General features: G+C 43.2%; 1 protein-coding gene across 1 annotated transcript in view; it reads left to right on the top strand.

Moving 5' to 3' along the window:
* Positions 1 to 24,586, top strand: part of slx9 (SLX9 ribosome biogenesis factor) — a 60,360-nt gene that overhangs the window by 29,687 nt on the left and 6,087 nt on the right. The window contains exons 3-5 of the mRNA XM_042336578.1: positions 18,210 to 18,272; positions 22,597 to 22,762; positions 24,505 to 24,567. Of these exons, the coding sequence (XP_042192512.1) occupies positions 18,210 to 18,272; positions 22,597 to 22,762; positions 24,505 to 24,567 (292 nt within the window). The remainder of the gene's footprint in view (positions 1 to 18,209; positions 18,273 to 22,596; positions 22,763 to 24,504; positions 24,568 to 24,586) is intronic.

Here is a 24,586-nt window from a genome sequence, read left to right as displayed (position 1 = left end):
ATCACCATCAATGGTTGCACACTCCACCTCACTGAGCCAGTCCGGAACCTTAGGGTCGGGTTTGACCCTCAAGAATCCTTTCTACCCAACATCTGCGCCATGACCCGCTCTGCCTTCCCCCACCTCCGCAACATGGCCCGGTTCCGCCACTGTGTCACACCACAGGCCGCCGAAACCCTCATACACCCTTTCATTACATCGAGGCTTGACTATGCAAACTCATTGCTTGTCGGCTTCCCCCAACTCCTCCCTCCATAGGCTGCAGATCATCCAGAACATTGCAGTCCTCGTCCTCTCCTGCCCTAGACTCCGCGACCTCCATCTCCACCTCCATCCTCCCCCAACTCCACTGGCTTCCCATCACACAGAGGATTCAGTTCAAGATCCTGGCCCTCACCTTCAAAGCCCTCCAAGGTGTGGCTCCCCACTACCTCCGTGACCTCCTAACCCCCTACCATCCTGCTCGTTCCCCCCCCTCAGCGGGCTCCGGCCTGCTTCACGTCCCCCGCCTCGCTTGCCCCACTATTGGTGGGTGGGCCTTCTGCCACTCTGCCCCCACCCTCTGGAACTCCATCCCGCAGTCCCTCTGCCTCACCTGCTCCCTTGCCACCTTCAAGACCCATCTCAAGACCCTCCTCTTCAACCGTGCTTTCAATCTCCCTGCTTCCCCCACTGCCCTCCACCCTCCCCGACCCCTATGTTGTTTTTGTTGTTGTTCAGGGTATTGTTGAAAGCTTCCATTTACTGTGGCCTGTTTAACATTAATATACACACACTAATACACCTAACCATCATGCCACTAAATTATTTCTGCCATGCCTGGCACTTGGTGAATGCTTCACAAATGTTGGTCTCGCATTTATAATAATAATAATAATAATAATCCTTGCATTTGATATAGCGCTTTTCACGTCTGGAGGACGTCCCAAAGCGCTTCACAGAACGCACTGTCAAGTGAATTGACTGCATATTTGTGGGCGAACGCTGCAGCCAATTGCGTACAGCAATGTCTCACAAACAGTTGTAGATTGAAAATGACCAATTTAATTATTGTTTTTAGTTTTGGAGGGATTATTATTAGGCGTGTGGAGTAAGGAAACTTGCCCAAGGTTTCTCCCTGCCTGGAATTGAACTCAGGTCTCTCGCTTGCAAAGCAAGTGCTCTAACCACTGAGCTACAGGACTCCACGATTTCACAGGCAAGCCATTAATTGTCTGGTGATATTGTCCAGGTTAAAATGAGAATGCCAAATCAAATTTCAAGGGTGTTTATAATTGTGCTCTAAACCACAGAAGTTGATTATTTTATGACTTGATAAAGGTTACCTTGTAAAATCCTCAAACTTTATTATCCATTGCCAAATTCTGTAGCTCAGTGGTTAGAGCACTTGCTTTGCAAGCGAGAGACCTGAGTTCAATTCCAGGTCAGGGCGAAACCTTGGGCAAGTTTCCTTACACCACACAGAGCCTAATAATAATCCCTCCCAAACCAAAAACAATAATAAATTGGTCATTTTCAATCTACGACTGTTTGTGGGACATTGCTGTGCGCAATTGGCTGCCGCGTTCGCCCACAAATGTACAGTCAATTCACTTTACAGTGTGTTCTGTGAGGTGCTTTGGGACCTCCTCCCGATGTGAAAAGCGCTATATCAAATGCAAGGATTATTATTATTAAATTATAGGCTTTGTTTGCAGACAACCTTCTGCAAGAGAAATGTAAATTAAAACACAGTTGGTCTCCATGAGATGCTGATCTGATTGAAATGAAACTTGAACTCTTTTTCGACCAAACTTTAATATTAACACAACACTGGACAGTGTTACATCAATTTCTAGGTTTTCAACAACAACAAATTACATTTGTATAGCGCCTTTCAACAACAACAACTAGCACTAATATTGTGTCCTCCATGCAGAGTAGCTTCTCGGAGCGCTTATCAGTGGCGGAGCCTGACTCCAAGCCAGGGGTTGGGGGGGCTGGTGGTCATAAGCAGCATTGAAGAGGAAGGCCTTCAGGTGGGATTCGAAAAAGGGAAGGGAGGGATTCAGGGAGAGTGTTCCAGAGTTTTTGGGTGCAGTGGCTGAAAGCGCAACCTCCGATGGTGGGCCGGAAGGTGCGAGGGACTAGCAGGAGGCCAGTGCCAGTCGAGCGGGGGCGCTGGGTGGTGGATTGGAGAGCAAGTAGATCGGAGAGGTAGGGAGGTGTTAGAGAGTGAAGGGATTTGAACACGAGTGTGAGGATCTTGAAGTTGATCTATTTGGTGATGGGGAGCCAGTGGAGCCTGGCCAGAACTGGTGAGATGGGAGTATGGAGTTTGGTTCGGGTCAGTATGCGGGCGGTGGAGTTCTGAATGAGCTGGACCTTTTGAATAGTGGAGCTGGGGATACTGGCGAGGAGTGTGTTTGAGGCGGGAGGTGACAAACGCATCCACAAAGGTTTTGGATGCATTTGGGGTAAGGTACAATCAGAGGTGGGCATTGTGGTGGAGGTGGACGAGGGCGGTCCTGATCAGGGACCGGATGTGGGGGAGGAAGGACAGCTGGAGGCTCGAACTGGACGCCTAGATTGCACACTGGTTCGGTGAGTGTGAAGAAAAGCCCAGGGAGGTTGAGGAGTTCAGATCCGCAGGAGTGAAGTCGTTGATGGGAGCCAAGGAGTATGGCTTCCGTCTTGTCCACATTCAGCTGCAAGAAGTTTGCACGCATTCAGGCCCTGATGTCTGCCAGACAAGCTAATAGAACATCGGGGGATCTGGAGTTAGTACTGGAGGAGGCAAAGTAGATTTGTGTGTTATACCCCGTTTACCCCGTGTCTGCGGATGACATCGCCCAGAGGGAGCATATAGATAAGGAATAAAAGATGGCCAAGGATGGAGCCCTGGGGTACCCCACAGGTGACTGGGTGGGGGCGGGAGGAGAAACCATTTGCCAAGATGAAATGGAGGTAATTGGTTAAGTAGGACTCGAACCATATAAGGTGGATGAGAGAGGAGAGGCGGTGGAGGAGGATGGCGTGGTCGACTGTGTCGAACACAGCAGAGAGATCCAGGAGGACGAGGAGGCAGGAGGAGCCCTGGTCACAGATAGCGAGAATATCGGTTGTGACTTTCATGTCAGGAGGACGTCCCAAGGCGCTGGACAGTTAGGGATCTGCACCCGAACTAGCGGTTGGGATCAGGAGGAGTGGAGGATGGGGAGGGTAGGAGGGTGACCACAGGTACGGTCGAAGAGGAGGGTCTTGAGATGGGTCTTGACGGAGGCAAAGGGACTATGGGATGGAGTTCCAGAGGGTGGGGGCGGAGAGGTTGAAGGCCTGCCCACCAATGGAGGGGAGTGCAAGGCGGGCAACGTGAAGCAGGTCGGAGTCTGCTGAGCGGAGGGAGCGGACAGGTTGGTTGGCAGTTATGAGGTCACAGAGGTAGGGAGGAGTAAGGCCGTGGAGGGCTTTGAAGGTGAGGACCAGGATCTTGAACTGAATGATAGGAGGAGCTAGTGGAGCCGGACGAGCATGGGGGTGAGCCTAGTATGGGAGAGGATATGGGCTACAGAGTTCTGGATGATCTGCAACTTGTGGAGGGCTGAGATGGGGAGGCCGACAAGCAGGAGTTTGTGTAGTGGATCCTAAATGTGATGAATGCGTGGATGAGGGTCTTGGCGGCCTGTGGTGAGAGACAGTGGCGGACCCGACAATGTTGCAGAGGTTGGGGACAGGCAGAGCGGGTAATGGCACCGCTGCAGGGGATGAAGGACAGTTGAGGGTCGAACAGGACACAGGTTCCATATTGGCTCCGTGAGGTGCAGAGTGAATTCATGGAGGGTGATGCTGTTAGTGCCCGAGTTATGGAGGTGCTCCCGGAAGTAAAGCAGGAGGACCTCAGTCTTGTTTACATTCATCCAGGACTTGATGTCCGACAGGCAGTCTGTGAAGACAGAAGTAGTCCTGGAGTCAATGGTGGAGAGGAGAGGTAAAGTTGTTTGTCATCCGCATACATGTAAAAGGTTTTACCCCATGTCAACAGATTGTGTCATCGAGAAAGAGAATGTAAATGTTGAAAAGGAGAGGACCAAAGTCAGAGCAGTGAGGGACGCCGCATGTGACGGTGACACGTGACTACAGTCATACTGACAAACATAGTGTGAAGAAATACAAAAAGATGGTAAAGCAACTTAATATATGTACTGTTCAGCGGTGCTGAAGTTCTGACCATATCCTCGCAAATTGATGATAATCTTTGTGTTTTTGATCGGTAGTTTAAAGTCCAATGTCAAGGCATCAACAGGGGATCTCTCCACTGTTTCATGTCTCTGGGGCCTCGCACAATGTGTCCTTGCATCCCAGCAGGTAGTGATTGCTGAGCGATTGAAAATGCTTGGAAACTGTATGCAGGTTTTTTCCTACTGTTGGCCCGCTTCACACAAGATGGGGAGGTAAACAAACATTCTTTCGAGCCTGCCTGGAGAGAGCATTAAACCTAAGACTCTCAGTGGCAATTCTTGTTAGAAGGTTTTCATGACAGTGAAGAAAAGAAGTTCTACATCAATGTGCTGCTGGCATACTATTGCCCCACACTTGAGTTGAAGCCAGGCTGAGAACAAATCGTATGTTTTTTTAAAACCATGAGTGCAATGGGTTCTGTAAAGCACTAAGGATTAGGGGACAATTGTAGTCCAGCTCTTTGATTAATAAAGAAGAAAGCTCATCTTCTGAAAGGGAAAAAGGAAAAATATTCTTCAAATTTAATCTAAACTACGAGTCGGTCGTCAGTGGGTTAATGTTTGAGTTTTAAATGACAATGACACTGTTGCTTTAGTGTATTTAGGGGGGAAACTGGATATGGTTCTGCTCATGTTCTAATTGCGAAGAAACCTGATTGATTGGCGATTGACTTTTCTGCTAATGACAGTAACCAACATAGCAGAGTTTCAGTAGCTGAAACGCTATACTTGTGTTTTTCTACCTCATTTCTCCTCACAGAGACAGTCTGATTGACCTGCCCCTGTTAGATTTTGGAGTTGTTATTGTACGCATTCCTATCAGTTAAATTAGGTAAATTTTTAAAAATCGGGACACGTTTTGCTCAGTGTAAAATTGAGGCACATTGACCGGAAGGTTTTATTACTAATCCATTATCAGGCATCTCCCTACCACTCCGACCTGCTTACACCGTGCTTGACTACCCACTCATTTTGCTCAGCTTGCTCTGGCCTTCTGCATGACCGTCGTCTGCTCTGCTCCACCATTGGCAGATCCCATCTGAAGACCTACCTTCCTCTTTGACTGTGCCTACGATCACCTCCCTTCTCTCCCTGGCTCAGCCATAATAATCAAATATTATTATTGTCGAACTCCATCCCTATTAACCGATCCTAGATGATGCCCCACATAAAAGGAACTATATAAATGCAAGTTGTTGTTGAGTTATCTGTGCACAAATCAGAGTGTGGATTGGAGGAATGGATGCTTCACCTGGATGCATCCATACTCCCACCCAGGGATGGCTGGGAGTATGGATGCTAAAGCTGAGCAAAGGAGGGGGAAATCGGCTAGGATTTACATTTCTGATTACTGAGGTATGAGCGCACTTACCTCTTCACTCCACCCCATAGTAGAGACCTTTGTTTTCCTAGTATAAAATATTGAGCTGAGGTGTTAGCCAGTGAAGACTAAGATATCCCTAAGATCTCTTCTCTCCTCCCTTCATGCAGCATTATAGATGGCTTTGGAGTGTAAGTTGGTTTGTAGTGCAACATATTTCCCATGTTTGCAAGCCACAGGAATGTGTTTGAAGTCAACTGGGCTGTGCGCAGACTACCCTGTGGCCAAAACATTAACAATTGGTATCATTTTTGAGGTTTGATTCAGTTGTAGTCTGCAACACGAAGAATAAAAATAAGAAGTTTCCTTGCTCCATTTCTAAAGGATTCACATTGAATTGAATTTTCTGGATTGTCTGCTGCACCATGAGGCAGCTGAAGGTTAGGTGCAGTGTCAGGCAGACCTTCTGGCATTACATGCTTTACCTGAGACAGTCAGTCAGTCCTGTTGTTGTACAGGGAGAAGGAAAATGTTCATTAGGTGAGGACTCGTGATTCCTCATGAAACTTGATAGGTCAACAGAAAATTTTCAACAGGTGGTAACTTTTTATTTATAATGCTACAGATTTATAATTTTTTTTCCACAAACGTTTTTGTTCAAGCAGTTTTATGCAGATAATCCTGCCTTTGCTCCCACAATTTAACCTGCCTACTTTTGTTACTGATGTTTGATATTACTACTGTTTACCTCAGCTATGCTCTGTTGCTGCAGACATTTAAATAGATAGATCATAAGGGAGTTGTGGATTAAGGTGGCCATTTCAGCTCATTTAGATCTCATTCATTCAAAATACCCACCTACAGTTTTCATTAAAGCATTATTCAGTTTCTTTGCTCAGCTAGCTCTGGCCATCTGCACGTCCCTCGAGCCCACCATCCACGGCCATGCTCTCAGCCATTGAGCCCTGACTCTGAAACTCTCTACCTTAATCCCTCTGCCTTGATCCAACCTTGTTACTGTTAAGAGCCCTGAGACACCCTGTGAATAGAGTTATATCAGTGCAAGTTGTTATTACTGTTTTCTCACTTGGCTCCAATGGCTCCCCATCCAACTGTGTGAAGCAACTTTGAGATGTCCTCCCGATGTGAAAGGCACTGTCTAAATGTATATTGTACATATGTCCTGGAATTGCCTTTCACGACCTTGAAATTGTGCCCTCTTATCAGGTTACTTTGGTGTATTTGAAAGTTTTTTTTGGTTTACTTTCTCCATCCGATTCAGCATCATGTACAACAACAACAAGATTACATTTATAGAGACCCTTTCACGTCGGGAGGACGTCCCAAGGCGCTGGACAGTTGGGTCAGGACCCGAGCAGGTGGGAAACGGTCAGGGTGAGGGGAGGGAAGAGAGGGAGCGAGGAGGGGGTAGAGAGTCGAGAGGGGAGCTGAAGGCACAGTCAAACAGAAAGGTCTTGAGACCGGCCTTGAAGGAGGAAAGGGAGGAGGCGGCGAAGGCACTGGGGGATGGAGTTCCAGAGCCTGGGGGCTGAGAGGCTGAAGGCCCGGCCACCGATGGTAGGGCGGTTGGGGCAGGGGATGTGGAGCAGACCGGAGCCAGAGGAACGGAGGTTACGGGCAGATAAGTAGGGGGACAGTAGGTCGGAGAGGTAGGACTTGTAGGTGAGGATGAGGATCTTGAATTCGATACCTGTGTCAGAATGGAACAAGTGTTTCAAGTGACTGCTGCAATGCAAAATTAGGAACACAGTGCGGAGAAGCAACTGGCTGCCTTGTCTTCTGAATTATCTGTTTGAACACACAGATAGAGTAAGAATCATGAGCTGAGAAAGTACTGTGATCTGATTTAACACATCAGTAGCAAAATTAGGCAAGTGAAATTCACAGTTTATTTCTAGGCCTGTTTGGTTTAGATCAGCTGTGAACATTGTTACTGTAGCTGACCAGAACTGGGAAACTTGCAGGCCCAGGAGAGATGCCAAATGCCTTAAATAGTATCTTAGCTTCCACCTCATCCATCTTCTCTTAGCGGAGTTTGATATTCATCTCAGAAGCTAGCTTTCAAATTTTGTAAAGGCTGAAAGCACAAAATCATTAATCTAAAACTGGAGAAATCGACACAATCCAATTGGGTTTGAGGAGAGGAAAATCTGACATTGCTTTCTGGATAATGAGTAAAACTGAAATGTGGCTTGGTAACCAATAAAATATTTTGCATGTTATTTTAATGCATTTTTATATTTTAAAAAATCAATGTGTATTTTCTCCTCTACTTGCCAACATGCATTTTAAACTACCTTAGTGAGGTGCCTCCATTTCTGAAACCAAACACTTTTGTGGTCTCTCTGCATGAGATTGCCAAATAGTTAGAAATGTTGGGCAGCTTTATGTTGGGGATTTGTAACTCCATAGGAATGCAGTTGTAGCTATTCTTAATTCTTTTTTTCCCATTACAATCAACGGTGAGAGACTTGGACTGACTTGGACAGCCCATGAGGTGAAAGACCAATCCTGGAAACCACTGCACAACCAAGGCCCTTTGTTACTCCAAATCCAAAGATTTCACACGGAATTTCAAAGACTACTTAATCCTTTTTGAAATGTATTGTGCATGTCAGAAAGGTGTCTCCTTTTTATCTCAATTTGGTCTTTTTTAAAAAAAATTGCAGAGTAAAAATTCTCTGCTTCTGCAACCTGTAGCTCCGTAGACGAGCTGCAATAGAGATACCAGAGCATAATTATGCTTGTTGGGTGTCGAAGGTCCTTCTCTTCTTGCAGATGGGAGTAGAGGTGAGGTGGGGTTGCCTCCATCAGGTCTGCTATCAATCCTCCAGATAAATTACTTTTTTACTTCATTGTCATCACTACTTATTGGATACTCTGCTGTGAGCAAAATTGTTAAGGCTTTTTGCCTGTAAATGCACAGTCACTAAACTTGAAACAGTTATAGGCACTACATACACCTTGCTCAGCACATGGCGTTATAATATTCAATAATTCTTACATTTAATATATCGTCTTTCATGTCAAGTGGACATCTCAAACCACTTCACACGGGATTCTATAAAGTGTAGTGTCTGCGTATTTTATAGGAAAATGTGCAGCAATTTGCGCATACCTGTGTCCAACGCACAACCAATTTGGGGGGATTGTTGGTGAGGCTTCAAGAGAAACTCCCTTCTCTTTTCGAGATTAGTGCCATGGCATCTTTAAAGTCCACCTAAATAGATAGATAGAATAATGAGATGTTTAACTCCTCATCTCATTTTTGGCACCTCCAACGATGCAGCACTGGAGTGTCAGTTCAGCCTATGTGAATCAATTTCCGAATGTGGAGCTTGCACCCACAACCTTCTGACTCGGGCAAACTAAATTATTAATACAAGATAGGCTGGTGCGACTGTATGGATTATCCTGTTGTACTAACACTGGGAAAAGTTTCACAGTCACAGTCCCTGTCTTTTATTAATAATTTAGATGATGTGGATGTTGTATAAAATGTTCATGAAATATATAATTCTGGTCTACGATTCTCAATGAATCAGTCTTCAGTTCACTTGTTTATACTGTCAGTGCCAGCAGAGCTGTCAGCCTTGACTATAAACCTGTCACTGAAGTCATTCTGTTTTTTCACAATGTTGATAATATTGTGAGGGCAGAAATAATTTCTGGAGCTTATCTTTGGTTTTAAAACCTGATCAATTTTTTCACAAATGAAAATAAATTGAATGGTTTACTGAACAGCGCTGGTCAGTGAGATAATGTATGAAACTGTCTTTACTTCCTGGTCTCTGCTGGTTGCTTTAATGACTGGTCATATTTTGTGCTGCTTTGGCGAGGGAGAAATAAAATATTTGTTCTTTTCTGTATAGGTTTTATCAACATTTAATAAAAATTATCTAAGATGTTTCAGGCCCAAAATTGCACCAGGTTGTAGGCTGTGAGGCTATTTGGTCTTAAAAATAGGATTGTGCTGAACTGAGGAAATCCTTCTTTTTGGTTTGAATTTGGAATGCAGTCTGCTGCAATTATTTAACGTTTACAAATTCAGACTGGATTTAAGAATTCTTACATTTTAAAAGGAAATGGCTTTGGTTTCTTCATCCTTTAATAATTTCAATACTTTGCTCTTCCCCCGTTTTCTAAGGGGATTCAGAAGACTTCTGTCGAGTTGTCGTGTTTCAGAGACAGTAAAAGGGATCAAAACCAGAGGGCCTCGGACAGATTTGTACCTCTGTGCTCCAGTGCGGTCTTGTAGGAGATATCAAGCTTAATCTGATGGTTCAGGTAGACATTGAAGACGCGCTATTTGTAAATGCGTTTCTGGTGTCCATATTGTGGAAGAGCAGGGGCGTCCTGACCAACATTCCTCTCTCACTGAGTTCCTCAAGAAAAAAATAATTGGTTATTTCTATTAGTATTGCCGAGGAGGAAGTACCGCATCCAGGAGATGGGTAAAGTGATCCGGGAGGCACACATACCCTCACAGAACATATGCAATGGAAAGTGAAATTGAAAGGGTTTGTATTGAGTAATCGACTCCAGCAAGGCTTCAAAAATCTGAATGAAATGTTCCCTGGAGAATAAGGATTTATTTTCAAAATTGATTTGCTCTCACAAGTGCTCTTCCCGTCTTTTTGCTGTGGTTTACATGTAGATTTCCATTCCTGAGGAGCGCACTGTGCTTCTAGCAGGTTTTTACCACTGTACAGCTCCAGAATCATAGAATTATACAGCACAGAAGGGGCCATTTGGCCCATCATGTCTGTGCCAGCTCTTTAAAAAGAGCTTTCCAAATCAATCCCACTCCCCTGCGCTCTCCCCATAGCCCTGCAAACTTGTCCTCCCCCAAATAATTATCTTTTAAAAGTTATTATCGAATCGGCTTCCACCACCCTTTCAGGCAATGAATTCCAGATCCGAACAACTCGCTGTGTGAAAAAATTTCTTTCACCTCCCCTCTATTTCTTAACAACTATTGCAAATCAGTGTCTGCGGGTTACCGACCCACCCGCCAGTAGAAATAGTTTCTTCTTGTTCACCTTATCGAATCCCCTCATAATTTTTAAAATTTCTATTAAGTCTCCTCTTAATTCTCTCTCCTCCAAGGAGAATAATCCTAGCTTCTCTAGCTTCTCCTGATAACTGAAGTCCCTCATTCCTGGTACCATCCTAGTAAGGATGGTAAACGTTCTGAGATACCGTCCGGCGTGGAGGGCGCTATATAAATCCAAGTTGTTGTTGTAGTAAATCTCCTTTGCACCCTCACCAATGGCTTGACATCCTTCCTAAGGTGTGGTGCCCAGAACTGAACACAGTACTCAAGCTGAGGTCTAACAAGTGTTTTATAAAGGTTCTATAAAGGTTATAAAGAATTTAGATTTATTTTTTAAACAAATGACAATTGCCTTGTGGTTTCCTTCAGTTTAATGCTTAATCGGTGGGAATGTAAAAGTAAAATTCCGTTAACTGTGAAAGTTGCAGATCAGCCATGATCTGATAAAATGGTGGATCATGAATACGTTCTGGTGTCTGTTTTGAATCTGCCCTTTGAAACCCTAAACCGGTGTCCGATTGTTCTCCTGCCCTGGAAATATTGAAGTGCCTGAAAGTATTGTTTTGGTAATACTTTTTCATTCCCATTTAAAAGGTTCACTTGGAGATGTCTCTTTTCAAGGTTGAAGAGCCCTAGCTTGTCTAATTGTTGCTCTGGGCTCATTTCTCTACCACTGAGCATCATCCTTGTTGCTCTCCTCTGCACCTCCTTTAGGGCCTGGGCCACCTGCTTACATTGCGGCATCAGAATTGTTCACAGGACTATAGTTGTAGAGTCCTGTAGCTCAGTGGTTAGAGACCTCGTCTCACAAGCGAGAGAACTGGGTTCTATTCTTGGTGGGGTGAAATGTTGGGCAAGTTTCCTTACTCCACACGCCTCTGTTTACCTAGGAGTAAGTAAGACCCGGTTGTCAGTTGCTTTTCTGGGGATAATAATCCTTCAAAAAAAACAATAATTATTTGGTCGCTCAATCCATGACTGTTCATGGGACACTGCTATGCGCAATTGGCTACCGCATTTCGCCCACAAATATACATTCAATTCAGTATATTCTGTGAAGCGCTTTGAGAGGTCTAGAAGATGTGAAAAGCGCTCTAATCAAATGCAAGGTTTATTATTATTATTGCTGCAGCCTGACTAAAGCCCGATTTAGCTTGAATATGACTTCAAGGGATCGAAACTCAAATGATTTGATGTCTAGCCAGACATCGGATTTGCCGTGTTTATTGCTGCCTCACACTGTTTTAACATGGTGAGTGATGAGTCACCTCTTTCAACTCCCCCCCCACCCCCGGCAAATTATGCCCCATCAATGGAATACGTTTGTGTTCCTCCTATTTTTACTTTCTTTATTCAGTACTTTGTAGATATCTGTATTGAACTTAATTTGCCAGTCATCGCCCAAGAGCATACTCTTTCATCTCTTTGTAAGACCTTTTCTGCTTTGTTGGGGAGACCATGCCGGTCTCCCCAGCTCCATCATTCAAAAGCTCCAGCTCATCTAAAACTCTGCCACCCGCATACTGACCTGGACCAAACTCTCACCAGTTCTGGCCAGGCTCGACTGGCTCTCCATCACCGAATGGATCGACTTCAAGATCCTCACACTTTTGTTCAAATCCATTCACTCCCTGGCACCTCCCTACCTCTTCGACCTCCTCACTCCCCAATCCACCACCTGGCGCCTCTGCTCGACTGGCACCGGCCTCCTGCTCGTCCCTCGCACCCTCCGCACCACCATCGGAGGTCGCGCTTTCAGTCACTATGCCCTAAAACTCTGGAACACTCTACCTCAATCCCTCCGCCTGAAAATTTACCTGAAATCCCGCTGAAAACTTTCCTCTTCGACCTTGCTTACGGCCACCTCCCCCCTCCCCCCAGCTCGGAGTCAGGCTCCACCACTGTAAAGCGCTCTGAGACACTACCCTGCGTGGAGGACCCTATATAAGTGTAAGTTGTTGTTGTTATTGCTTTTCTAATTTCACAGTTCCGCCCACTCCACTCCTAGCTTTACAGTGTCTGCAAGTCCCTGTTATTAATACATACAAGAGAGGCTCCAGTACAGACCCCTTTGAGGAATCCCACTTATTACCTTCCCCCATTTTGACCAAGCCAACCCCTCTGCTTTCTTTCATTCAGCTAATTTGAATCCATGTTCTTGTCTTGCTCTTAATGCATAGTGGTATCAGTTTGTAAAGGAGTCTCTCATGTGGTACTTTGTCAAATGCCTTTTGGAAGTCTAGGAACAATACTTCCTACAGTTAAATTAGGATGTCACCACCTCAAAAAAAAAATCCATTAAATTGGCCAAACAAGATCTACTCCTTCTGAACTGGTGTGGCTGCCATTTATTGGATTATTTTCATACAAGTAATCTTCTAAGTTCTTTCTGACTCCATCATTTTTCCAGTGGTTGAGGTCAGGCTAATGGATCTCTATATGCCAGCAGTGGGTCTGTCCCCTTTCTTGATTATGAATCCATGTTTGTTTGCTTCTAGTCTGTTGGAACCTCACCAGTGGTGGTGACTCTCCTCAAAATGTCTGTCAGTGCTTTACAAATCCTTTGATTGTCCCTCTAAATAACATGGAGTGCAGTTTATCTGGGGATGTTTTGGGATTTTAGCCCCTTGGGCTGATCTAGAACCTCAACCTCACTTGTGTGAAGGTACTGCAGCTCAAACAATGTTTGTTGAATGTTGGTCAGCAAACTTTTAAGTCCTCTCTGGTAACAACCTCCAGGAAGTAGTTGTCCAAATTCCTGACTGTGCAGCGCCTTGGGATGTCCTCCCGACTTGAAAGGTGCTATGCAAATATAATTTGTTGTTTTTGTTATTTAATACTGTATGTTTGCTATATCCTCATGTTTGTTCATTCTTTCTTACCCCCTTTGGATCTCTCAGGTTTTAACATCTGCACTGACTATCCTCTACCCATTACAATACTGAAGGAACTTACTGACTAGCTATTTCACAGAGAAAATGGAGTGAAAGATTGAAAAGGCACTCAGTGTGAAATCATCCACTCAAACCCTCTCACATCTGTTGGTGTGTTAATGCCAAGCCAAGAATATTCTTATCGTTGGTAAAAGGTCACGTACAAGCAGGTGAATTGAATTTCATTCAATCTTGCCTATTTACCCTAAGCTTAACAAATCAGATGTCAAGTTTTAAAAGTTCTATTCACATTGTGGATTTACCTTCCCCAAGAGAACATCCAAATTGGAATAGTTTTCCAAATAGGAATAGTTTTCCAAATAGGAAATAAACGTGGAATACTTAGCCAACTGGGAAAGCAGATGATCCAAGCGTTGTGCTACTGCTAAAATGAGCTGAATTTCAACCAGATCCTAAGCTGAAAGGACACTGTTCAATGCACTACATCAGCCAGTCAACTCACAGCCTCTCAGCCCAGGTTAAAACTGCTTTGGGCAGCTTGAAACGTTGGATTGATGCTGTGCTTTGTTTCATTATGTGAAGCAAATGGATTGGAAGTTTAAGGATTAGTGGGTAGCTCCTCTTGCTAGATTCAATAGATGATGTAATTGAAAGTTTTGAAAGGAAGAGTTGAACATTCCCATAGCTGAAGGTACTATAGCTCCTTTGTGTCTCCGCTACCCAAAAACTAATCAATCACAGGACAATAGCAGCATAACGTGGAGTGGATCAGTCAGGAGTGGGAGAGGGTCGGCAAAGCACATCACATGGGTGGAGTGCACTTTGCCTCTCCACGCTTTCATTTTCAGTTTGAAAGGCACAGAAATTGCTGTCTCTTATGAATTCTCAAAACCAACTGGTAACCAATTTTAAAATCTGTAGACTAGTAAAAATCTGTTGACTATCATCTTGCTTGCTTGACTTGTTCCGTGTGAGGCAAAAACAATATGAAATTGAGAAGTTAGGTGGATGAGATTTCATTTAAGTGAAATCCTGCCCTGGCCAACAATACCCCAAATAAAAATGTAATTCATTTCATGGCTGAACTCCTTCCTGGAAGCCCTTGACTCACCCATTCCCTCTCTTTCTTGAAGATCTGCCTCAAAACCTTCCTCTTTGACCACGCTTTGGCCATCTTTCTCATCTATACCCCCCCACCCACCCCCAAACACACACACACACACACCACCCCCTCGGTCCCACCCGCAACTCAGGTGTAAACGTTGGACTGCCCAGCACCCTGGGACATCCTCCCAACGTGAAAGGCGATATACCAAATGTAAGGATTATTCATTAATTATTTGAGCATTTTTAGGGTCTTATCATATGTAAGTTTGCCGGAATCCTGGCACATCCACAAATCACTAAGTGAGCCAGTGCCTCTTGTGTTCCTCATGATACTGTGTACTTGTGTGAGTGTAAGTATCCTATTGAGAGATAACGTTCAGAACCTGAGAATAGGTACAGATCACCTGAGGTGGATTATCATCACCCAATGTACCCATTTCTCATGGGAAACGGGTATATTATGTACATCACATTATCAAGCAAATAGAAGCTTTTAATTTCATTGCCACCCATGGGAATCCCTCTGACACACTGGTGCCTGAATTTTCTTCATTGTTTGCTTTATAACTGGGACGATTCCAGCCTCTTTGTTCAAAAGCCTTCAAGCTGTGCAGCATGAATTTGTTCTCAGCCGAGAATGTCACAATGCATTACCCAACACTGATGCAATAATGCGTAAAAATAGGTCTCTGCATCCCCTGATGTAAAGTCATTCTATTGATTGCCCTACTTTTCTGACACATGGGCCAGCACCCCATAAGCAGTGCTGTTCTTCTGGAGAATCTATGTACTTGTAATCTATTATGAAACAAGGTTTCCAAAAGCATGTCAGCTCCATTGTGGTGTATGTATGTGTGTGTGTGTGGGGGGGTGCTCTTTGACCTCTTTGCTGGTTAAGGGTCTATCAAGACAATTTTTTCCGGGTTAGTAAAATGAATGGAATCAGTAATGCTTACATTTATATTTTGTTTGCCTGGAAAATACAAAGTCACTAAACATTGCAGCAAAACAGCAAATCCTATGAAGCTCTTTGAAACTTCTTCCCGACATGAAAGGCGATATATCAAGTGCAATGTTTTTAGAAAAATATTATAATGCGCAGCAATCATATTGCTAATCGCAGCGTTTGTGCGTTTCCTAGTGGCTAATGTTACAGTATTTCAGTAGCTAGTTCCTTGCAAAGGCAGTTTCTGAGGTTGTCAGAAAGTTTCCCATCACAAGAATCGTGCTTTTTTTAAAATGTAAAACCTAATAAAGCACCGTGTTGAAGAACACAACTCTGAATTCTTAAAACATTTTCCCAGATTGAGTGATCCACTCTGCTATCTTCCTTTGTGTTTTTAGAAACTTAAAAAAAATCAGTGCATTTAATAATACTTTTGATGCAGCGCCTATAACGCTAAAACAAAGCGCTTCACAGGTAATGGTTATTGGGCGTAAAAACTGCTTATTTGCAGACAAGTGTGGCAGTTCATTTGCACACAGCAAAGTCCCACAAGATTGTCAGCTGGGTCATCAGAAAAACCTCTCTTATCTTTTAATGGTGTCATGGGATCTTTAATCCCCAACTGAACAGGCAGACAGGACATTGATTTAATATCTCATTTTCGAGACCGCACCATCAACAATGCAACTCTCCCTCAGTTTTGCACTGGAGTTTCGGCTTAGTCTGTGTACTCGCTTTTGTGACCTTCAGATCCAGAGGTATCAACTGAGCCAAGCTGACTCATCCCTTTGGTGCAGTACCGCACCATTCATTCCTTGTTTATCATTTGTGAGTTGTGCTCTAATTATTTGTTTGCTATGGTAATAAATTCTATATTGGTTCCGTTTTAAATCTCAGCATTCATGCATCAAATCATTTAAAATAGTGAAGGGATCTGCCAAACCATAAAAATGTTACCATCTGAAGCTGGTATTCTGTAATATTCATTTGAGGCTTGTGTTGGTTTAAATATGCACGTCCACCGTTGATAGCAGCTTGCTTATGTGTTGAAAACAAATTTAGAATGCTCTCAGATTTTCCGTCTTTTAAAGGCTTCCCTTGTGATGCAGAAATAATAAATACTAATCCTTGCAGTTCATAATAATAACACTACTTGTATTTGGTACAGGGACTTTCATGTCAGGAGGACATTCCAAAATGTTTCACAGGTTATACTATAAAGTGCAGTGACTGTTTTTGGGGGCGCCTGTGGCAGCTGCACACAGCAGAATAAAGTGGAGTCCTGTAGCTCAGTGGTTAGAGCACTCGCTTTGCAAGTGAGAGACCTGAGTTCAATTCCAGGCAGGGCGAAACCTTGGGCAAGTTTCCTTACTCCACACGCCTAATAATAATCCCTCCAAAAAACTAAAAACAATAATAAATTGGTCATTTTCAATCTATGACTGTTTGTGGGACATTGCTGTGCGCAATTGGCTGCCGCGTTCGCCCACAAATATACAGTCAATTCACTTTACAGTGTGTTCTGTGAAGCGCTTTGGGACGTCCTCCTGACGTGAAAAGCGCTATATCAAATGCAAGGATTATTATTATTATTATTATTATATTATTATAAAGTGAATGACCAATTTTATTTGGGGAATCGGTGGCCAGGACACCAGTAGAAACTCCGCTCTCTCTTTTTGAATAGTGTCATGGAATTTTTAATGTCCATCTGAACAGGCAATTGGAGTCTTGGCTTAACGTCTCAACTGAAGCATGGCATCTCCCACAATGCAGCAAGACCTAGTAGCACTGCATTGGGACATCAGCTGCTTGGTTGCAGCTTGATGTCAGCTGAGACAGTTTGAGTTCCATGTCCTGACGTGGGCATGAGCCCACAATCTTTGACTCCGAGGCGAGACTGCTACCAACTGAGCCAGGCTGACACACATTGCATATTGTGCCTGGCTTGTCGGATCTCCCTTTTTAAAGGAAAGAGGATTGGTATTGCAGTGAGCAGACTGATTAAAGTTGCTTGAAGCCCCCAAAACAAAACCTGTGATACAGGACCCTATGGCTTACTTCCATGCAAGCAAATAATAAGGTGTAATAGGTGCAGAAATGTTCCCCCTCCCCTCAACCCCCCCGTTGTTATAAATTCTCTTTTGTTCCAAAGCATTTACTGATTATTTGCTAAAATTTGATCCAAAACCATTTCCCAACACTTTCTTTTTAAAGAAAATAGTATCATTCAGATGAAGCAGCTAAACATTGGTTGCAATGGTATAATGTATAATAATAATATAATCATAATAATCCTTGCATTTGATAGAGTGCTTTTCAAGTCTTCTCGATGTCTCAAAGCGCTTCACAGAATAGACTGTAAAGTGAATTGACCATATATTTCAAGGTTCAATTCTATTTAAAGTATAAGATAGTTAATCAGGCTTGATTGGTTGAATGGCCTCCTCTTGTTTTATAGTCAACAGGTAAACAAATGATAAAATCTTGTATAAAACTGTTCATTATGATACAATTCATAAGAATTTTGCACTTTATGTAAATCACAGTTCTAATTTCACCTGTGTTGATGGTTTAGTCTCTCCTAAAACTCTTGCACACTTTCTGTCTCACTTGTAGAGTAATATTGTTTGTTTTGCTTCTGCAGGTGAGAAAGTTCAGCTGTCCAAGAAGGAGAAAATGAAGCAGAGGCACGAGCGATGGCTTCAGAGTAAGAACTACTCATTACAAACTGTTTTGTATCTCATCGTAGTTATCTTTTGAAAGCTTCTTACAGTATACTGTATATAGACAGACAGTTGAAAGAATAAGACATGAATATAAAGCCATCTTGTGAGGCAAAAAGTGAATCTTTTTAACTTGAAAGAGTGAATGCACATTCTGTGAGACCATGAACCATCTATCTCCATGTATGATCAATGCCAGGTTCCCAAAGGACGAACAAATAAAGGGAAAACAGACTCCTGCCATTCCATTACCCAGGCAAGCTGCCCAACATGGTCTTAGCAAGCTATTTCTGCTTCATTCTGTGTTTTTGGTATACATCAACAGCAACAAATTGGATTTTGTATAGCGCCTTTCACTTCAGCAGGACGCAGCAAGGTGCTGGAAGGTGAAGAATTTGCATCCGAACTGGGGGTTGGAGTGTAGAAGAGTAGGGGGTAAATGCGGGGTGGAGTGGAGGAGCACGATGACCGAAGGCAGGGTCAAACGGGAATGTTTTAAGGCAGGCCTTGAAGAGAGTGAGGCAGTGGAGCTCCAGAGGGTGGGAGTAGAAAGGCTGAAGATCTAACTATCGATGAAGGGATGGGTAGGGTGGGTGGACTTGGAGAAGGCCAGTGTCCACCAAGCAGAGGGAGCAAGCAGGTTGGTAAAGTTTTAGTAGGTAACAGAGGTAGGGAGGAGCACGACCATGGAGGGCTTTAAAGGTGAGGATGAGGATCTTGAACTTGATCACCTGGGGGATGGGGAGCCAATGAAGCTGGGTGAGGATGGGAGTGTTTGGCTCATGTAGCTCAGTGTGGGAGAGGATACGAGCTACAGAGTTCTGAATAATCTAGAGCTTGTGGAATGAAGAGTTGGGAAGTCCAGTGAGCAAGAAGCCTGGATGTTATGAAAGCATGGATGAAGGTCTCAGAGCCTGAGGGGAGAGATAGTGGCGGAAGATGGAATGTTGCAGAGGTGGTGGAAGGCAGAACGGGTCATGGCATGGATGTGGGGTTTAAAACACAATCAAGGGTCGAACAAGACAACAAGGTTCCGTACTGGCTCGGTAAGGAGGAGAGTGCTTCCATGAATAGTGAGGTGAGGTGATGCTAATTGGGAGCCAAGCAGGAAAGCTCCAGGCTTGTAGTTATGCAAGTGGAAGAAATTGTCTCTCATCCAGGATTTGATATCTGACAGGCAATCTGTCAGGACAGCCATGGTCCTTGGAGTTGAGGGTGGAGGCAAAGAAAATGAGTTGAGTGTCATCCAGATACATGTGAAAGGTAACCTCTTGCCCGCGGATATGTCACAGAGCAGGAGCATGTAACTATTAAAGTAGGAAAGCCCTGAGGATAGGTGCACGTGACAATGGCTTTAAGGGTCTGTTTGGCTTCACCTTTTGTGCTGGTTAACCTTGTTCTTTCTGGAAGTCTTTAACCCTTGACCGCTCTTCATTATCTTTTGTCCCAACATTTGAAGAGCCAAAACAGGAAGAGTAATGCTAGCTGGGTGATACTGTTTTAGAGACAAAACTTTGATGGAAGTATTTGTGACTCATAAATCCAGGTTATTTATACTCCATCTCCCGCTCCGCATTGTAGCAATGAAGACTATTGTCTGTCACTGCTTTGTCTGTCTTCATTTGGCAGATATTCTTCCCATAGATGTCAGGAGCACATAAAGCTGATGTCTGGTCAGGTTAAAGATTTGAAAGTTGAGTATAAATGGGCTTGACCGTGATGACCCCGAAGGCTGCAAAACCTCCCAATGCTCCTGAAGAATGGACTCTTTGGCATCAGCTTGATAAGGTTCCCCGTCTGGTTTTGAATGAAACGTGAGCCTAGGAAGCATGTGATCAGGTCACTTCAAACCACCTTTTAGCTGCCTGTCAAGGTGCACATTAAGTGTTATGTTAGTGTAGTTAATCTTAACTAACCTGAGTATGACCATAATAACAATTTCATCATGTCATTATCTAACTTAACTCTGAAATGCAACCTGAAATTCCAATGTGCCACATCATTTTGTTGTTCTTGTATTCTGTGTGTTGAGTCCTATTTTCAATTTCAGGGCTCAACACACAGAATACAAGAACAACAAAATGATGTGGCACACTGGAATTAGGGATTCCTATCTAGATGTGTGATTTCAAGATTTTCAGCCTCGCGCACAAATCTCTTCACACCTTGGCGTCTCCCTATCTCTCAGACCTGTTTGTACCCCACTCCTCTGCCTGCCCCCTTTGTTCAGAAAACAAAAACATGTTCGCATCCCCTGATCTGAAGACCTACCTCTTTGATCATGCCAGCACTCCCAAGACGTTATCCTATGTGAAGGGCACTATATAAATGCAAGTTGCTGTATGAAGTTGTCATCCAATGATGGTGACTAGAAACCGCAGGAGAAAATTGGGAAAGCTAACCATTTTGACCACAGTACCCTGCAACTGGGAGAGGTTGACACACTGGCTTTGTAAAGTTATGGTTGAGAGGGAAGAAGGATTGGTTGCATTCTATATACTGCCACACAAGGGAGTGAGATTGAAACTCTGATATGTAAAATCACTGGTTTCCCAACAAAAGTGAAACTGACAAATACCAACAGGGATCTCTGGTCCCAATGCGATATCCTTATTGTGAGTAAAATAATGTTTATATCTAGAGAAGTAGTAAAGAAATCACTAGGCACGATCTCAAACAAAATATCCTCAATATATGTGGATATCTTGTGCTCCGTTATACCGCTGAATGCATTTCAGCTCAGTCAAGTGCAAAACTTTGGCAAACTATAGTAGTTTTTAAATGTTATTTTAAAAAGTTGCTTGTGTGAAATGGTCCCTTGAAAGTGGAATGCCAAAGTAAGATTAAAAAAAGTTTTGACTGGAGATGAAAGGTTATCCACTGTTGCCAGGCCAATCAATATTCTGGCAAAACTGCCTCCTCAAAGTAATTTCAGCAGCTGGGTGTCTCAAACCCAGATTCACTCTCACTTTGTGGTGTTCCTTGGCTGGATTTTTACAATAATTTGTCACAAAGAAAAATTTAATCTGGGCTCAGTCTCCAGTATATACACCATAAATATTGTTTTTTTTGTTACACATAAACCCAAGACCTCTAATATAAATGCAAATTGCGGAGAGTATGGATAATATCTTTAGTATGTATTACTTATTAACAACAATAGTTTTATTTGTAATATTTCCCTGACATTCAGGGGATGGGTGGAACATTAAAATAATAGAACAACATGTTTTACCAAAGTCTGCACTCTGAAAGCACTTTAGATTCCATTGTACCCTGTGTTTAATCGTTCATGTCCACTGTGTCATTGCATGGCTCAGAGACTTGGTGGATTATGTTAAATGGTCTCCTCACTTTGTGCACTGGAAGATTGTCTTTGGTAAATCCTGACTGATACAGATCATTTAGTTGAGTAAGGAATAATTTAATTCTCTTGGGTAATATTTTCCAAATGCGGTTACGTAGGGGTGCCATCTTGGAAGTCAAAGGTTAATCTATATTTTTACAAAAGACAGCTGGGTAGCCATCTGGTCCAGGAGCTTTCCCAGTTTTTTAATGATAAGACTTCCTCCATCATCTCCAAGGCAAGGTTGATCTTTTGGTTTGGTTATCAAACCAAATTTGGTTATCAAATTCATCCTGCTTCTCAGATCATGTGCAGCTCCTTATAAAAGGTGGTGAACACCACCTGGTACCCATGACATCTCCCTCTGTCTTTGCTTCAGATGGATGGAATAAACTGTGTCCGTCTGTTAAAGCAGCCAGGACGAAACAACTGTGTTTGAACATTCTGTTTCAAGTATCTCGTCAATTTGTGATCAGTATGGCTTGTTGCCACAATACATGAGAGATTTATCAAACAAACCTTTGGAGGGAGGCCTGCAACCAGTTTCCTGGTGCTTCAGCTCCAGCACCAACAAGCCAGTCCTTCTTGCATGTCTGGTTTACATGTGCAATCTTTGAAGCAGAAACCATCCATTAATACAGCTGGGTTTTTTCATGGATGGATTGGGTTTTTAAGTTGGTAATGTTTTGCCATATTGATGCATTTTTCTATTAATCTGTGAGTCATGTTGATTCCGTGAATATCTTGAAACGATTTACAGAATAGCAGCCACCTGTGTTCTATGGTTGTGTTATGTAACATCAATGTAAATAAGTAATAAATGAATATCTGGAAACAACAGTTTGTTAAAAGTTGTTTTCCTATATGAATAAGACTTTTTCTGTTTTTTTGTCAAAATTGAGTGAAGCAAAAGAAATTCAGCCTCGGAGGGTGACTGAGAACCTTCGTGTTCTGTTTTACAGAGATTGACGCGATCAAGTTAACAGAGCAGAAGAAGAAGGCCCAAAAGAAACGTAAAGCCACCCCTGTGGTGGGAGACATGCAGCCGTTGGCTGATGCACTGCCAGAACTGTCAGACCTCATCAGTGCCAGCAAAGTAGCGGAGACAAAAAAATCCAAGAGCAAGAGGTACTGATAGTCTGAAATACTGTAGTCTGACTCTAGTGAGCTGCTGTGATTCTGGTGGGATTCCTACTACATTCTGTTGCACCTCCTCTTCGGTGAAGAGGAGGTGCAACAGATGCTTCATAATCTAGCACTCACTGTTCCTGGGGATCTATCTGTGTGTGCTCCAGTCTTTTTGCTTTGCACTTGCACAAATTGGCTGCTGCTTTCACCTACAAATACACAATCACAAACTTTACAGAAAATTCTGTGAAGTGCTTTGAGATATTTAAACAATATGTTAAAGCGCTATATCAAATGCGTGGATTATTATAATTACAGTCAGTGACGGGGCAGAAATGTAATGCCATTCTGATGTTGTCTATATTGAAGACAAGCAAGTGAAGATTTACTGACATCTGAGTGAACGAACCAGCAAAACCAGCGTTGCTGTGAGGTCAAGGGAAAGGGGGACAGTTGAGAGCTTAAAAATAATAAACCTTACATTAGGAGAACGTCTCAAAACATTTCACAGGATTTACTATAAAGTGTACTGATTTTGTATTTTGTAGGCAAATTTAGATTTTAGCCCAGTGTGAATCAAAAGCATCATCAGAGACTAAGTGGAGGAACTCAGACACTGAATATTCCACATGAGAGGAACCAACTTGTGAGCTGGTACACCCAGCAATGAGCCTGCCTCTGGAGTCAGGTCATGCTCAATCACAGAGGAATTTGTGGTCTGCTCACTCTTCCTTCATGACTGAGGTTTTTGTGTGGCTTGTGTGTAACACTTTAATTCTATCGCACTGGGATGGGTATTGGGAGTGGCAGATGGGGTTTGCAAATGTTCCCACTGTGATTGAGAATGAAAAGTTAATTATGTTTTGTTTTGTTAGTAATATACAGCGTTGAGAAACCATCTTCTAGCTGTGCCTGAAGGACACACTGACTTCCTTCTGATTTGAAAGGAACGAAACTAATGAACTGTGATTAAAGGAGGCTTGCAGTCATAGCAACCAAATTTACGTAGATTGTGTGTTTTTTGCAGCATTGTGGTGCAACCAAACTCAATTTCATTAATGGCTAAACAGCAATGGTATTAGCTGTTACTGAAACTGAGATCAAGCAAATCCTCATCTGTTTAAGATGGTTGCTGCTTTGCTCTGTTAAGGGATTACGGTTGGGTTTTTAATGTTTTCTAGGATGAAATAGTTTCAAGTAAGGGAACAAACAGTTGCATTAGTTGCAAGTGAGAATGCCAGAGATGGAAGCATTTCGCCAGAGATGGAAGAGAACATTTCAGACATTTGTGTTTCATATTTGAGTGAGGAATGGACAGCTGCTGGTTTAATACCAAGTTAAATGTCCGAGTTTTCAACTGACTGTCAGAAGCAGTTAACTCCACAACAGGGGAGGGTAATTATTGGTCATTTCCGCTCAGGTTTGCTCATGATGGCCAGTCCACAGCACTTCAATGGTTTTTGGAACTTTGCAATCCTGTGTAGCATGTGGACAGTGGAGTCTGACTACCATCACTCACACATGGCAGAGGCTCTGATCAGATAAATGTGCCAACTTAGAACATGGAGCATCTTTGGCCGTGATACAGGAGCAACAGAAGCTGTGCAAAAATGAGAATAGCCCAGGGATACCTTGCATGTGGGTTAAAACGGGGTTCTAGGTAGAAATATCCTGGTCCCCAAGGGCAATAATTACTGAATTATGTGTAGCAAAGGATGTTTCACCTCTGTCTTTTCTAACAGTAAGAAGAAGCCTGAGCCAACAGTCTTCAGCAAGATGCATCCTGCTCAAAAACGAAAATTAATGTAAGTGGAGTTGCAGCAT

Source organism: Callorhinchus milii, unplaced genomic scaffold (assembly GCF_018977255.1).
Source record: "Callorhinchus milii isolate IMCB2004 unplaced genomic scaffold, IMCB_Cmil_1.0 Scaffold6, whole genome shotgun sequence".
Taxonomy (NCBI): Eukaryota; Metazoa; Chordata; class Chondrichthyes; order Chimaeriformes; family Callorhinchidae; genus Callorhinchus; species Callorhinchus milii.
Note: the sequence above shows the minus strand (reverse complement) of the source record. Positions and strands in the feature narration are given on the sequence as shown.